At 43.4% G+C, this 17,243-nt stretch overlaps 1 protein-coding gene across 12 annotated transcripts in view; it reads left to right on the top strand.

Annotated features, from left to right (window-relative positions):
• The window catches only part of BRSK2 (BR serine/threonine kinase 2), a 304,023-nt gene that overhangs the window by 186,357 nt on the left and 100,423 nt on the right, over nt 1–17,243 (top strand). For all 12 annotated transcript variants that reach the window (XM_063398200.1, XM_063398199.1, XM_063398205.1 and 9 more), the window contains exon 3: nt 14,505–14,590. In XM_063398200.1, the coding sequence (XP_063254270.1) occupies nt 14,505–14,590 (86 nt within the window). The remainder of the gene's footprint in view (nt 1–14,504; nt 14,591–17,243) is intronic.

Here is a 17,243-nt window from a genome sequence, read left to right as displayed (position 1 = left end):
ATTTTGGAAATGCTTGGCAGTCCTCTTCTGGCTGGTGACTGATCTCTGGTTTGGAAAAGCTATTACTGTAAGAGGACTTTCAGTATTGCAGAGTGTATTTTGCCAAGCAGTTACATTTGTCAGTAGCTTGAAGGGCACAGCCAGCTTTCTCTGCTGCATTAAAGGCAGTAAAGTCACCTGTCTCTAAGGGAAATACAGAGGAGCCTCGCAAACACTCTGACTTTTGTTTTGTTTACCATGATTTTACACTCCAGGGACTGAAGGGGAATAGCAGTAGTGCTTCATCCAACAGCTGGTACTTACATGTGTGCCTGACATACCTGGGTAGGAAACTGGCACAGAGCCTTTAGTCCAGCTCGGCAGGAGTTCCAGTGGCCTTTTGTGTGGGAGGTTTCTTCCAGGCTTATGTTTTAATGCCCTGACTCTGCTGGAACATCACTACAACCGAGGGCAAGCCACAGCCACTGAGAGGAATGCAGTACAACTCTTCTTGCTGCTTCTAATGTCCTCTGTTTCCTCTGTTGCAGCGAACACACGCACACATACAAAAAAAAAAAAAAAAAAAAAAAAAGAAAAAGAAAAAAAAAAGTGGAGGGATGTTTCTTTTTAAATGCAGTTGAGGAATGGAGAGCAGCGCTATGTGGCAAGGAGGAGACAACACCCTTTAGGTGTGTGCAGCTGTGGCAGAAGCTGTCACATCCCAAGTGATTAACGAGCAGGCAGGCTGGATGTGAGGAGCGGAGCTCAAGGCCGGCGGCAGAGCTGGCAGTGGGGATCCCCAGGGAGAGGTGGGTGTTCCCACACGGCACAGAGAGGACGGGGGTGGCTTGCAGAGCTGACTGCACAGAAGGCAGCTGCTCCTCATGGTGCTGATGTTTTAATCGTTGGTGCCTTCAACAAGGACTTACCTCATACTGTTTAGGTGAACAAAGGACTCAGGAAACATAGCTTGACCCCTTGGCATTAGGTGGGTTTGGGGCTGGGGAAAGCAACTCTATTTAAAGAGGTGTCATAAGGGAAAGGGAAAAAGGAAACAAGGAAATTCTCCAACTTCAGTTAAAAATAAAATACAATTCCTATTTTAAACCCTTGTCATAGTCACTTTGCTGGTTCAGGATCACTCCTGTAAAATGCAGGTGGCATTTCAACCAAAATGAAGGTGTTTCTAGAAGGGCACCCAGGTTTTCTGTAGCATAGCAGCAATATATGCCCTCCCTAAGCTGCACAAGAAACTGTTTGGCAGTGCTTGAGGCTAAAGTGATTGTTCAACTACGTAGTTTGTGCATCTGCTGGACCCCTGGCGTGCTGTGGAAAGGGAAGTTCGCACAGGATTTGGAAGCAGCCAGAAGGCCAAGAAAAGCAGCACACAGGGGGAGCAACAGAACCAAAGTGCTTCTGATAAACGTCGTTCTGCCAAACAGGACCTCTGGTAAAATGCACACTCACCCATGAAGGTAATCCCTTCAGGTCATCTGAAAATCCTTTTGGCTGAATAAACAGCGTGAGGGAGAAGAAATTAGGCTGGGCGGGCTGCTTCTGGCCTACATTTGAAATTCAAAAATTCAAACTAATTCATTCATGTAAACCCTCTGTAGATTCTTGCAGTCCTGTGTCACCTCTGAGGTCCTGGGTTCTCTTGTAACATCAGACTCTTCTCCCAGAAGGAAACTTGCTGCAAACTGGGTGTTAGTGTGTATCCTCAAGTCTAAAGGAGACCACCATCAGAATGATCCTATTAAAGAGCTGACTGGAAGTGCTGACTTCCATTTGGAGTTTTGGAGAATATCCACTCTTGTCATGGAAAAGCACGAAGAAGAGCCATTACAGTTAAGATCAAAGAAAGGACACAGCTACGTGCTACACGTTTTCTTTCTCTCTCCAATGAACATTGCCTTATTTGAAAATATTCAGAACACTTTTAAGGGAGGGCTGTTTGATTTTTTCCTCTTTTGCTTATTTCAGAGATAAAGAACTGCTTCATATTTTCTTAATAGGAGTGTATCAGAAATTTCTGTATATTTTCTGTAAGTGAAGCTTTGCTCATCTGTTTGAAGGCAGAACTGACAAATTCAGGCCTTCAGTAGGTAGGCAGCAGCCTCCTCTCCTGTGGGCTTTACCTGACTGATCATTTGCAAATCATGAGCAAGATAAGGGATCAGAGAGAGGCAAGAGAGCTCCAGGGATCTTGGCAAGCCTGGAGAGTGCTAAATTATACCCTGTGGAGACATCTCAGGTTTCTCAAACAAGTCACCATTTCTACAGAAGGAAGAAAGACAACAGTAAATGAAGACACGTCCAAAGGAATCTTGTCAAAAATGTAGCTTTGCAAAATGCATGTTTAACAGGTCAGAAGTAAAGACTATCCCCACTTTCTGATTGGCCACCAAAACCTTCACACTGGCCACCATTTCAAACTAAATGTGTCACTCTCCTATAGGTTTACTAGAACTTGCAAGGTGATTTTTTTTTCTCAGTTTCTTGTATCACATCTCTGTCTTTTATTGCTTTTATTGCTATACAGCCATGGTGTAGACTAAGCATGCACTTCAAAAACTTTCTTGAAATGGAAGTAAAACATTTTCTACAAGTTCCAAGTCCCCAGACATCCTGAAGAGAACATGGAAAATGTTTGGAAAATTGCTAGGAAAATCACTCTTGCCTTAGGAAAAAGTGGTTAACAATTTGGAAACATTAGCAAGAATAAGAATGCAAAACCAGAGGAGGAAGAGTCAAAAAAAAAAAATAAAAAAGGGTTCTCCCAGTCTCTAGGATTTCACAGAATGTGGTTGTTTTTATGTTGCTTCTGTGGTAGCATAAGGAATGCACTCTAAAATAAAGAACAGTCTCCCAGTTTGGATGTGTAACTTTGCCCTACTCTAAATGCAGGAACACGTGGGCAGCAGAATGATGCCCAAGAACAGGACAAAACTGTGGGTAACCCTCAAGTTATCCACTTGGGATGGATTAAGACTGTTACCAAAGAAGGGACAAACTCGGTTTAATGGTTGTGTAGAACTCTGCAGGGAAGAGAGATGGCCTCCTAAAATCGCCGCAATTCCTTCCCAGCTGCTGATACTCTGAGTTCTATATGGTGCAGGAAGAACATCTCTGTGCTACTCTCCTCACAAATATGTTTGCATAAGCCAGGATTCAACACGTGAACCTCACAGCACAGGCACTGTTTCCTCATATCTGAGGTTACTGCTGGATTTCCTCAGCATGGCATCTGCCTCAGCAAGATTTTGGTTGCTTTTTTGTCTGTCCTGTGTTTGTGTGGGAGGCAGTATAAGCTTGGAGGAAAGGCTTTCTCCATTGGAAAGAAGGGAGCTAATTATGTCACTTGTAAAGAGAGGTAATTGGTTTTCCTTTCTGTAGAGAGAGGATGACATGAACAGTATCCTTTGCCTTTTCATTCAAAAAGTCTGTTGTGACCATAATGCTGAGTGCTGGAATGTTCCCTGATTCACAGGTTGTTTTCCACGTATTCCAGACATCTGGGAACAAGGTTCAACTGACTGATGAATGTGATCTCTTGAAGAAAACACTGAAAAATTGGGGTGGGAGGGGGTTACCTCTAGCCCAGCTGTCCATTTCAAATATTGTTGGTTTCAAATTTAGCCTGCCATCCTGTCAGCAAATAGTTTGTAAGCACTTTTCAATCTGCACATATAAGTGTTTTTTTAAGTATTTGGCAAGTGCAAGGGAGTCTGAATTCGATTGTGAAAGCAGCATGCCTGTATAAGTGCTAAAGCATCCCCAAAGTGTACAGGCCTAAAGTGGTATGATTTAAGTGAACCCCAGTTTTCAAATTCTCAACTATTTTTTGGAATGCATTCTCTGCCACTTTCAGGAATAACTGGAGAAGCATATCCATCCAAGTCCATTGTCTTCAGAGAATTAAGCTAATTTGCTAAATGTTTGAACTTTCCTGTTGCTTTAGCTATGTAATTTCTGAGTCATTAGCACTTTTTCATCACCTGATGTACCAAAGTGTTGCATCCTTTCTTTGCTCTTCATCAAAAGCCAAATAGCTGTGAATTCTGTGTTAGATGTGATACATAGGACAGATACAAAGGAATGGGAAGAGATTCAGGTATGGCACCTAAGTTGACTATTTTGAAGATGCACAAACACAACTTCTACAGAAATAATAAAAATACACCTTCTCAAATACAAAATGCCCTAATTTCATTGCTCTCCCTGATCTCTGTGCAATAATGCTGTGTTGGTGAGTACATCTGCACTGCAGTACAACACTTGTCATAACAATATAAGTTGTTTTGGAATGACACTGGTAATTCAAGACCATGCTGTAGAAGTGATTGTCACTATGTGGAAAAGAGGTCCTGTTTTAGGGTAGGGAATATGTTTGGCTATGGCTTAGTATGGTGAAGCTGAAGAATTCACCATTAGAACTCAGAATGACTCTGAAATACTGCAGGATCTGAGAAGTAATGTCTGAGGCACAGATTCATAAATAGAAAGGCAGGCTTCATGTTACAAGGCCAATCTCTAGAGACCTGGAACTTAAAGATGGAATTTGCCAATCATTACTGGCTGGCTCTGGTCTCAGTCAGCAGTAAGAATCCCGTGAACTTTGAGATAAGGAGATAGGCCAATGCCAAGTACTTCTGAAAGTCTGACCTGACTGAATAATGTACATAATGAAGATGTGAAAAATTATTGTAATCTGCTGTATTCAGCGCCACAGCATATGGTGGATATGGCCAGAGGTGACTTAAGTCCTCATTTCCTAAGTAGATTCAGATAATGAGGAGAAGGAATGACTTAGCTTATCCCCATCACTTGTTTTGAGATGCTTGAGAAACTATCTTTACAATGTTGTTTGTAAACCTTGCTTGCCAAGAGGCTTCTTGATCCTGATATTGATGTTGATAGTCTGCAAGATGTCATCAGCACCTCCAGCAATAAGGGACTGGTGTGTGATGAGAAGGATATGAGAAGAGCAGAGATAAAATAACTGAGAAACAAAATGTTCCTTCGTTGCTGTCTTTGATCTCTTAACTCCCAGCTGTGAAAGATCCTGGTTGCTGATGGCAGCAATGGACTAATTTTCTACAGCTTCTGTTGCTTGTACAAAACAGAGGAAGATGTTGTCTTCACTGAGGGGAGTACAAGTCTTGCTTTAATGTCTTCTGTTGTGGGCTGAACCTGAGGAGAGGCAGGGAATGAGCACAGGCAGCCTCAAGACTGAGGCAAAACAGGCAATTTTATTTCCTCTTTTCCCTTTCTGCCTCTTCTTTTGTACTTCAATCCCTGCCTATTAGTCATTCTTTTGAAGATTAAACCCCAGTGGAAAACTCCCAAACAGTGCTGCTCTGTTTGCTGTATCCCTGATGTGATGGAGGAAGTGACGGGCACCATGGACAAAGCTGTTGTCTCAGGGTTAGCATCATCTTGAAAGCTTGTGCCTTTTCTCCAAACTGAGCTGCAGTAGGTGAGGGAGGGGAAAGTTTTATGACACCCATTTATTTAACTGTCCACCAGTAGTTTATTCCTGACCTGGAGGCTGAGGCCACTAATTTTGTTGTGTGAGTCACAAGAGCTGAGAGAACAGGCTTTGAGCTCACCTGCTGTTGGCTACATCCAAACAGGTAGCCCACAGATAAAGATGTTAAGAGGTCACTGCTGATTTCCCATGCTGTTCAGCCCTGTTTTGCAAGATATGAAAAAATATGCTTGTGGTTGAGGTGGGTCTCCATGAAAAAGTTAAAATTCCCCATCCAGATCAGAGGGCAGGGATGGCTGGAACTGAAGCACTGGTTCGTGCCATTACAGACATACACCAGAGATGGTCATGTCGCTAGAGAGATACACTGGGGGCAGAATTATGGACAAAGCAGACTGATATCTTATCACAGGTAAGAGTAAGTAGCTCTTGGGATCAGCGTCCCTAGGATGGAATGGACATGGAAGTACTAAAGTACAGCTGGTGCACGTGAGGTGGGAGCTGCTATTCATGCTGCAGGGTGATAGAAACCATTGGCAAGCTGCTGGGGCAGAAGAACTGGGCTGGAGGGTTGCTTGGCCTCCCTGATTTGCCAGCCACTGGCTCCACAGTTTGGCAGAAAGTCAGCTGTTGATGCCTCTGCCTGCAGCTGCCAGGCCTCCCCTCAAGGCTCCCTCTTTACTGTAAAGCAAAGTGCAAACATGAACTCTGCGAATATGTGTTGCCCTTGGCCTTTTCACAGTTCCTGGATCAGGTCCATGCTGCTGTTTGTGTGGGATTGTGTCCCTCTGGGAGGTGCAATTGTGCTTCAACACTGTATTTTGGAAACAATGGGTGAGATGTGGGATGGTTCAGACTCTGCTTCTGTCACTGCCAGCTGTGAGGGACTCCTGGGCTGGAGAATCCCTTCTAGACATCAGCTGTTAGTATCTCACTAAGTTTATTAATTCAGCTGAAACAAGATCCTAATAGACAAATACATACGAATATCTATCAAAAGTGTTAAGCGGCAACCACAAGCGAATGACAGGAGAATACAGCAGAATAACAAAAATCATATTATCTATTTTCCATTCTTTGAAATCAGTGATGTTGTTAAGCTTGTTGTGGAGAAGGGCAAGGCAAGAATGGAGTCTGGAATTCTGCCTCCAATCTCTGCAGAGCTCCAGCTGTTCTGCCCTCTCCTGGAGCATTTGTTACCCATCTTATTTCTTCCAAGGGAACCAGAGATTGCCATTAAGGAAAGACATAGAGAAGAGAATAGCAGCAATCCCATTGATTGCTTCTGGTAGAGTATTACAGAAAATGTAAAGGACATTTGTGTAAGACAATGCCAAAGAGCTAAACAAGGCCAGTGTGACTAATGGAGAAAAAGAGAAAGAGGGAGAAAGAGGCTAGCTGAGCCACATAGGAAATGGTAGAGAAGTCATCCTTTGAAGCTTTTCCAAAACTGTGCTTTTAAATGTCTCTTCCCATTGACGGTGGACTCCCTCAAGGATCCAGTCCATGGTACAGACAGCATCACTTCACTGTCTCAGTCCCATTCCTAGATGCTCTTGGGAGCCCCTCTGCCTTATCATATCCTCAACCAATGCTCTCAGAAGCTCCACACTAAATTTTTGCAGAACATTTTGCTGTGCTGTGCTATACTGACTCCTTCGTGCTTGCCCATATTTCCTTAATGGGATTCAGCATCTTCTGCATTCTCCACACACTCTTTGGCTTCAGCATTCCAGTGTTGGTATTGCCCATATTAAATCTGTGATGTCTCAAATAATGCAAGAAGGTCTGCACCTGTATTATTTGAAGCTGAACTCTCTGTACCCCTTAATCTTACAGCTTATTTCTCTGTGGGGAGTGACTGTTTTTCTGTAGCTTAGCATAGCAGCCCACAAGGCATTAAATGTTCAGGGCTGCACCTTTTCAGAAGAAATAACTTCTGCTGGGGAAAAATTGCTTCCCTGCACAGGGCATATACACCCTACAATGAGCTCAGCACACATTTGTATACAGGCAGCCCAGGGAAGTGGTCACAGCACCACCTCAGAATTCAAGAAGCATTTGGACAAAATATACTCTCAGGGACATGGTGTGACACGTGGAGTGTCCTGTGCAGGGTCAGGAGTTGGACTTAATGACCCCTGGGGGTCACTTCCAACTCAGGTTATTCTGTGATTCTTTGATTCTGTGCCTTGCTAGGGGGAACTGGACTTACAGCTCTACGTTTGGGGTGAGCACTGTAGATGTGGCATGCAAGGAGGGGTGTGCACACCACAGAGACTGAGCGTGCTGCTTTGGAGCAGTGGGCACCAGTGTTCACACAGACTTGGCTGTGGCTGCTGCATGGGGGCGGCAGGTTTCTCCTAAATGCCAGGCTGGGTGCACATGAGTTATAGAAAGCACTGTGTAATTAACATTAAAAGCCAGGATAAGGAGGGGAAAAGAAAAGCAAGTCAAAGATCAGGTTATTTCCCTTTAGAGTGGCTGCAGGTTTGTGTCCTATGTCCTGCACTGCAAGGCAATGGCAGCCAGGATGTGGCACTCACCGAAGGTGACAGGAGGCACAGGGAGGCTATTTGCCTTCCAGTGAAAGGGGCCTATTCTGCTGACTGCTGGCAGAGACTTGTGTGTCAGTCACTCGTTAGCTGTGTACCACCGGGCAGCAGATCATCTCAAGTGCTGAATGAATAAATCCACTCCTTGTCAGCTCCCATCAGTGTCTCTTCCATGAAGCCCTGATGCTTCTTAAAGCAGCATACGCTGCAGATAAGTCAAAGTGCCATATTTACTTAGGAGCTGATGGCAGAGCCCTGAGGAACACAGCAGGTGTTAACTACAGAGTTAAACCGTGACGTTCTGGGTAGGATTTTCCATGGCTGGATAACCTGTAGGATCTGTCCCTTCAAGACCTTGGAATCTATGTGTCATGCCAGGACATGAATCCTGTTGTGGAGGTGCATTAGCAACAGCAGAAAGGATTTCCAAGAAAATTAACACTGTTTCCGTCCAGTCAGCTTCATACTCTCAGACTTTATGCCAAATTTTGAAACTCAGTGCAGCTTTAAGAGTTGCAGTTTTGTAGGGACTGTGGAAAAAGACAAGCAGAAATTGACATTTTGGTATAATACTGGTTTGTGGAAAGTAAATTGCCCTCCTAAAGCTTCATGGTACAGAAGTCTGCACATGCAAATTTTAAAATCAAATGCGCATCTCACTTGCTTCTTACACATACCTATTTTCATTTTCATTTATGGGGAAACAGCTTTGAGAAGCACATATGCAAACAAAAATTGTGGTGGAATGAGCCCATAACAGAGTCCTCAGTAAAATGAGGAATTGCTCAGCTTTCCAGTAATTTTGTCTGTTTGTTGTAAGTATTTTGTAAAGCATTGTCTAGTTGTCTGATTCTATGGAGATCTAAGTCTAGTTTTCCTCCTCATTTATTTACTTTTGTAAAATCTTCTTGTAATTACTAGTACTTAACAGAAAACCTGAATTCATGTTAAAACATTTAATTAGTCAAAACTGTGTAACAGAAGATTTCTTCCAGATACCACTTAATGATCATTAGAAGGTCTGATTCAAATCCCACTTAAGTCAATTGATGTCTTTTGTTGACTTCAATACATTTTGAATCTAGCTCAGTATATTCAGAAATGTGAGGTTAATGTCTTCAATAGCAGCAAGAAACACTCCCCACAGATGCACAACTTTCATGGTTCTCCATTTGCATTCATAATAGACTACTGAATAACTTTTGGATAAAGGTAATGAAAGGTAATTTTAAGAAAAAATCAGCCAAATTCAGAGCTGCAGAGGAAGATACTTTAAAGTTTAATCATTTCAACCCTGATATTTTTTCCATTTCATCTCTGTTTATGCTCCCATAGAAATTGTGGATGCAACTGATATAATGCATTAGGTGTTTTGGTATTGCTTAGATCTGGTAAAGGCTTAATCTATTTGGAGGAATGATGTCCCATCACAGCAGTGATGACTCTACAGGGCATAATGGCCCCGCAGTTACTTGTTGTATAAAGCCATTTGTGCTTTAATGCTGACATCTTCTGATTTCAGGAGTAGCCTATTTCTGTCATTAGGGTCAAGGGTAACAGGTGACCTGGACAGTCTTCACCAAAGCCAGGCATTTTTCACCATTTTTAACTTTCAGTCCTACATAACATGAAAGCATAAGTACCAAATTAATGAAACCCCAGGTATTTTGCTGTGATATTTCTGCTATGCCAGGAACACAGACTTTTCAGAGAACCTGATATAAGTTTCTTCCTATGAGATGCCCTTTTGCCACTTCAATTCAGTGAAATACCAGAGTGATTTACTCTGCTTTCTGTGCCCTCATCATGGAAATGCAAATTACTGCACAGCAGGCCAGACATTGGAGAAAGTAGGTGCTCTGGTGTAAGGTTTCCAACCTGAGTTCTAGCCTGAGGAGTTGGATAAGCAGCCAAATCTCTGCATCCTTTGAAGTCTAGTCTGAGTGTAGAGAATTCTGAATTCAGAAAAGGTCATGTCCTGGATGAGTTTCTCTAAATTGAGGGAAAGCCATGAGTTCTGAAAAGTATTTCATTAGTTACCTCAAAGTAGGGTCAACATTAGAGAGAGCTTGATGTTCACAAGAAAACCTACCATGCTCTCCTCTCTACACCATTTTGCTCTATGAGTAGGGAAAACAGCACAACATGTTTGCATCCTGCAGGGCTTTGCTGCCCTTCACCATTTCTGCAGCTCTGGAATTCCTTCTCAAGCCAGCATTTTGAGCCATACGGAAGCTACTGAAGCTAATGGAGAAAGAGAGGGCTTTATGGTGTGCTGCTGGTAAGCTTCAAAGCTTCCAAAGAGAAATGTCATCTGCTGTCCCCCAGCTTTTTGCATGTAGGTGTACTTTGAGAAACTGCTAGCAATGGTTGTTGCATAGTGCTTGCACAGGTTTGGCAGATAAAATACAGCCTGGTAATATGAGACAGCTGTGAGCCTCAGTTTTCAAGGGGCTGATGGGTCATGAGTGACCCATAGTTACTGAGCTAATGAATGCAAGAGAAAAGGAAACTTCTTTCTTCACTGAGACAAACTATCAGGCTCCCTCCACCTGCCCTCCTTGCCTTCTAAGTGAATTAACACCCTGCGTGCCTGACTCAAAGGCAAGAGAGCAGAGCACTTGTTGCCAATGTAAATTTGCTGAAAAGATGGGCATGAACCAGAGAGATGTGATTTTCTCTGGGGGAGAATGTCAGTGAAGTAGAGATGGAGGAGAGTGATGAAAAGTATTGCATGATTCTTCTAAGGGTCGCGTTGCCCCTGTGTTGCACTTTGTCATTAGCTGAATCACTGGAGCATCCTGTCAAATCAACCTCCTGCACAGATTTTTAGAACCTCTAATTGGCACCTGCATGGCACCTGCACAGCTACACATTACCAATGCATCTCCTTTTGCCCTGCACAGCTTTTCACAGCTGCTTCTCCCAGTTCCAAGACACAGTCAGTAGCCCACCATGGCATGAGGCAATCCTGGCTTTAGTAGGGATCCTGTGATGTGACCCAGCGTTCGTGCAACAGAAAAGTTTCGCTTTATTCCTTTCTCTTTTAACCATTAGGCAAATGTTTCTCCATGTTTCCTGTTCATCACAGGCTCTGAACCTCCCTAGACAGGCTATTCTGAGCTTGCCCTGCTTTCTGATAATTGCATGTGCATTAAAGCAAACACCCCTGCAGGGTTTCTCCTCTCCCCTGTCCTTGCCAGCTCAGAGCTGGACAGCATTCCATGGCTTGCAAACACAGGGCTGCGCAAAAAAGACATGCCAGGGGCTGGCAAAGCTCTGGGGAAGAAGGCAAAGCTGCATGCTATTTCAGGCCTCTCTTGTTTTGCCAATGTGTTCAGATACCTTTCCTGGTGACATGATGGCTGCTAGGTCCTCCTGAGCTGTGCATCAGTGACATCGCTACTGAGATCTACAGTCTGTGTGCAACCCGTATCAATCACAGCTTCTTCGTAGGGATATAAAAAACTAACAGGATCCAGGGGAGTCACCCATCAGTACTGACTACAGTAGTAACTCTGAGAAGGTGGTCTCTTGCATATTTCTCTGAACTCTTGTTCTGCTTTAAAAGGAAAAAGAGGCAGGACACTGCTGTAAGATTTTTTGAGGATGAGCTTTATCAGACTGCTGTTTAGAGAATGGGAATCTCTAGATCCTAAAGTAATACAACCACTTGTATCTTGTGCCTCTACATGGGGCAAAGTCCTGGACTACAAGAAGTACAGTAATGACATTTTTCCTTCATAAATGCCATTTCACTGAAGGGCATTACTTGAAAGTCTTACTTGAGACATGTAGACCAGTTTTGTCCTTGGTTTATAGATAGAAGAGGTAGCAGACTGTGGAAAGCTGACTGGCGCAGACGACACACCACTGAACACACTGCAGTCAAATGCTGCCAGGCACATCAAGACAGATGCTCTCTACATACCTGGCTTGAAATTGAGACCTCCAAAACCGTAGGAGGTCTCTTAGGATTTAGTTCCCAGGAATTTAAAAATATGCACAGAACTTTCTCCGCTCATACACTTACTATAAAAGAAAAGCAACTTGGGTTAATTCTTTTCAGTTGGTTCCTAGAGTAAATCTGTAGGTCATAAGTAGATATTGCCTTTCTATTCTGGTTGTCTGTTACCAAACATAGGCCACACAGTGCTGTAGCTGAATTCTCTCCTCCAAGAGTTAGTCATAAGTCACTGCCTCTTCCCATGCTTTAGGACAGTAACCATGCAGGACCCTGACGGGATGTTGCCATCCATCACTCACTTGATCTGAACTTACGTTGCCACTGAACCAACCGAGAGGTTTCTCTGAAGTGAATCACCAATGCAGTTACACAGCCCATCTGCAGGGGGTTTGTTTTCACAGGCAGGATATCCCCAGGAGGAAGACTGGAGTTGGGTTATCCTTGTCATAGCTACTGCACTGGTCACATTCCCCATGAAACACTGGTTCTTCCCCATCTAAAAGGAGCTTCGTTGGAGTTGCAGTTTCTGAGCAGCTGCAATACTGCAATGTTGCTGATGGTGAATCTCAGTACTACTGGGAGAGTGTTGTGAGAGTGGGTGCCTCTTCCATTTTGTTTTTCCTCATTTTTGAAGCAAATCCAACTTTTATCAATTATAGGGCGGAACAAGCCCTCTGCAAGTATCACTGCATATCTTGTAAGAGAGAAGAGTGGCAGGTCTTTCTGAAGAGGAGGCAAAAATGGAATAAACTAGCTACCCCCTGGGTCTGTGGTGAAGTAGCTGAACAGTTGAAATCTACCCAGCTTTTGTTTCCTGTTTGTACAAGTAGCTTTCATCAGAGTGCTGGTCATGAGTAAGTTAACACCCACAGAACTGTCACCATCAAGCACTGTGTATCACTGAATTCCTAGCAGTTCTGGAAGTGCTGAACTGTGTACATACATGTTTAAATGCATTCCTCACTTCTCTGAAGGAGCTATTTTCAGAGATCCCAAGTGTGGAAGTGGAATCTCTCAGATGACTTTTGACTCTGCAGAGAGGAATAAGTGTCTTTGAAAGACTCAGATTGCCACATGTACAGAGATACTTTCTTCCATCCTGGTATGTGAGGAAGGCTAAGGATGATGTAGTGCAAAAGTTGCTTTTGCTGTTTTTATGTGGTGCTGTAGAGGAGGAGAGATCTGTGGTAACCAACGTGCTGGGAAATCCTCTGCACAGTGCTGCGAACTACCAGTTTCTAATTTCCTGCAGAGTATCTTACTGGCATTCAGGTAAAATTGTCTGTGTTCAGGCTTAGCAGAGGATGTTCTCTCAGGAAGTTAAAGGACATCAAGAACTAAAGCTGTACTGGGGCAAATTCCTAATTACTCATCTGATCCCTGCAGAGAAGACATTAAGGGATGGTTTTGTAGTTTGTTCATGGTTTGTTTGTCAGTATAGCAGCTCCGGGACAATCAGTTATTTAAAGGACTGGAAAAAATCCTACCTGGTTGTCCTTGTTTGCTTCTTTAGGTCTTTTTCCTGCCTTTGTGGATTCCTTGAAATTTGGCATGCCTGACTGTGCAATGCTTAGACTGCATCTTGTTGCAGAGTTTATTTCACATATCCGAGGTCTCACAGTGCTACATTAACTCTCCTGGACTTAGCCTAGGTCAAATCAGAGCAGATACAGTGTGGTTTCGAGCAGCAGAGCAATTTTGCTGACAGCTGAGAAATTGCCCTGACTCCATCTCTAATGAATACTCTTAGTGGCCATGATAGGAATTTTGGGTGAGAACAGGGTTTGCACTAATTACAGGGACTTAGTCACAACTTGTTAAGTCAGCATTGAAAACATGCTCTTGGAAGTAGCCACACTTGGGCAGACTGGGAATTGAGGGAAAGCACAGTCTTGTGCTTAAGGCTCTGAACACTGCGTCTCCAGTAATCTGTTTAATTTCTTGTTGCGCCTTGTACTTCTTATGTCACTTCTTATATTTCTTTCCCTTTCTGTGCCTCAGTTCTGGAGCTATAAAATCACACAGCTGTATATCTTCTCCCCCACATGCATGGCCAGTTCTTCAGGATGGGGATGTTCTAATATGAATTGAGTATGCAGTTCATAGAGCAGCCACACCTGTGGCTGTGGGAGGTCAGGAGAACCCTACGTGACCTCTTGGAGTTTTTGTACTTCAAGAATATGTCATTGGCTTTGGATTGTAAAGCAGGAACAGCCTTGAATGCTCATGTAACTCCCACAGCTGATTTTCTTTGGTAGATTTGGGACTTTTCTTTCAACCTTGAAGTTTTGCTGGTTTTCGGTTCTGCAGGGCAGGGAGTGCTGAGGCTGAATAAATTGAATTTTTCGTAAATTATGTAAGTGCTAAATAAGATGCATTGTTACAATTTTCCGTATCCTCTGCAGATGAAGAGGAGTAGAAAATGGATAAATGGGAAGAAAATGTGTGACAATACCTAATGTATTCTAAGACCCAGCTTCTAATCTTCTCTGTTTCTTTTTGTTTCTTCCAGGTGGAGCGGGAAATAGCCATCTTGAAGTTGATAGAACATCCCCACGTTTTAAAGCTGCATGATGTTTACGAAAATAAAAAATATTTGTAGGTATTACTGGTTTTTGCCAGAGGAATGGGAAGGGAAGGAGGAAGAAAGGGAGGGAAGAAGGGAGGGAAGGAAGAAGGGAGGGAGGGAGATCAGGGTTTTGGTAACATTTCTGAAAGAAATATTTTCTGAAAGGTATGTTTTCACCCTCTCCTGGTGTCTGTGTGATATTTGGTATTTGGACACTTGGTATTACACATTTGGTATTTGGAGGAATGAACACTCATTACTTCCCTAGCTTTTCTCATGTTCTTTTCTGTACTTTCATAGAATCATAGAATCATTAAGGTTGGAAAATTTATCATTGTCCAACCATTAACCTACTGCCACCATACTCACCACAAAATCATGCCCCCCCCAAGTGCCACATCCATGTGTTTTTGGAACACTTCCAGGAATGATGATTCCACTACTTCCCTGGACAGCCTGTTTCAATACCTGACCACCCTTTCTGTGAAGAAATTGGTCCTAATATCCAATCCAAACCTGCCCTGGTGTGGTTTAAGGCCCTTTCCTCTCATCCTGTCACTTTTTAACTGGGACAGGAGACTGATCCCCATCCTGCTACAGCTTCCTTTCAGTGAGTTCTGGAGGGTGGTAAGATCCCCACTGAACCTGCTTTTCTCCAGGCCAGACACACCAGCTCCTTCAGCCACTCTGCACAGGACTTATGCCCTAGACCCTTCATTGTCCTTCCCTGGACATTCTCCAGCACCTCAGTATCTTTCTTGGAGTGGGCCTTTACTTTTAAGAAGCTTATATGCTGTTTATTTTGCTGCTTAAAATAGAAGAAAGAGGAAAAACCAGTGTTTTCTCTAAAATAGCAAGAGAGAAGGAAAGTTTATGCCTGTAAGATCTAGAATCACTTTGAATCAAAGCTGTAAGAGACTTAGAGTGGATAATTTGGGTAACCTCCTTTGTCTAACAGTTTTCATTGAAACCCTCAACTCTCACAGTGTTTTGAATTTGTCCCGTCATCAACAGATTTTTGTTTTAAGGGCCACTGTAATCCCCTGATGGTTCTGCAGTGACAGTTATATAGCAAAGGGTTTTTTTTTTTAAGATTTTTTTTTTCTCGAGATCATTACCAGTGCCAGATAGGGCAGACAGGGATGCTGTCCACAGACAATCACTTTAGCTTGATTTAGGGCACTGAATATGTTGTATCTGTTGTCAAACAAACAGGCCACATTAATCTTGGCACAACAGGAAAAAAATCAATGTTCTCCAAATAGAAAAGGGTGACCTGGTAGGGAACTCTGCTATTTCCAGCTTTTTAACTGGTTATTACAGGTATAAGAGAGTGGTTAAAAAAGATTAAATAGTTTTTTAAAGCCACCATCCACTGGTGACCTCTTTTTAGTATCTCAGCACAAGAAGGGAATGACTGTTTATCCAAAGAAAGTGTGTTGAATGGAGGTAACAGTCCCTCATGGACTATTCATCCAGTCTTGTTACTGGAGCAATGAATTCCTATTCCGAGAAGTGAGGCCTCTCTGCCTAAGGGCTAGCTTAGTAGAGCAGGCAGTAATTTCCTTTGGATTCCCCCTCCTCCTTTGGGGCAGAGCCTGCCATCCGTGGTGGAATGCAGTTGCCAGAAAGAGCTCATGCAGGCACTGGGTGGAGGCTGGCTCAGATGTTTTCAGAGCTGCATGCTGAATGCTCTGTCCTCAGTGGCACAAATGGCCATGGCTCCATGAAGCCCTGTTTGGCACAGATGAGGACAGAGGCCCAGATCTAACACAGCCTCTCTGCGTGCAGACAGGCAGCAAAGGGAAATTGGGCTTTACAGGGAGTACATTCTCTTTTAATCCTGAAAAGAGAGGCAGAGGACATTTTCTCTGCATTCGGGTTAAAGGGGGGATGAGACCCCTTTTTTGATTAAAAGAGCAGGAACGTTCTTCTCGTGATGTTGGTTTCTGTGCTGTGTAACCCTAGGTACACACACACAAGTACACACTCTTTCATGAACACAGCAAACAGCTGATGGTGGCAGTGGTGACAAGGTATGAATACACACAGAAGGATGGACACAAGGGGATGGGCTGTAGAGGTGCTGAAGCTTTCTTCTTGCTCTGAATGCCTGTGAAGCCAGAAGCTGAGCTTTCCTTCCTTGCTCCATAAGACTTGGGGGTTGTTTTGCTCCCTGTGAAAAATACCTGGTGCTCAGAGCAGGGGGAATGGTGTTACATTATTATTTTTTTAAATACTGCATTTATTGGCAGGAAAGCATCTTTCTGATGAAAATCACCTTGAAAAGGAAAGCATCCCGTCTCTTTAAGCTATGTCTGGATATCCTGGCTTCTAAAAAACATTGGGCTCCAAAGCATGCTTTGCCAATGACCATTTAGCTTTTAACAATCCCTCTGTCTGCTTTGTGCTGTAGCTCCTCTGCCTGTAAGATTAAGCTGTCTGCATCCCCCTGCAAAGGCACCAAATCCCTCTGCTGAAAGGCACTGACTCTGAAAGAACCAATGACTGTTAATTAAGTTTCATTTTTTATTAGTCGCTGTTTTAAAGAAAGGGCACAATGCAGAGCTTCTGCCAAGCCTCTGTGTTCAAAATTAGAAACAGCTGTGGCTTTTGATAAATCTGAGAACTGGAGGAGCGTGCCTGCAGAGGGGTGAGGTGTTACAAGAGCATGGGGGATGA

This window comes from Prinia subflava, chromosome 5 (genome assembly GCF_021018805.1).
Source record: "Prinia subflava isolate CZ2003 ecotype Zambia chromosome 5, Cam_Psub_1.2, whole genome shotgun sequence".
Taxonomy (NCBI): Eukaryota; Metazoa; Chordata; class Aves; order Passeriformes; family Cisticolidae; genus Prinia; species Prinia subflava.
Note: the sequence above shows the minus strand (reverse complement) of the source record. Positions and strands in the feature narration are given on the sequence as shown.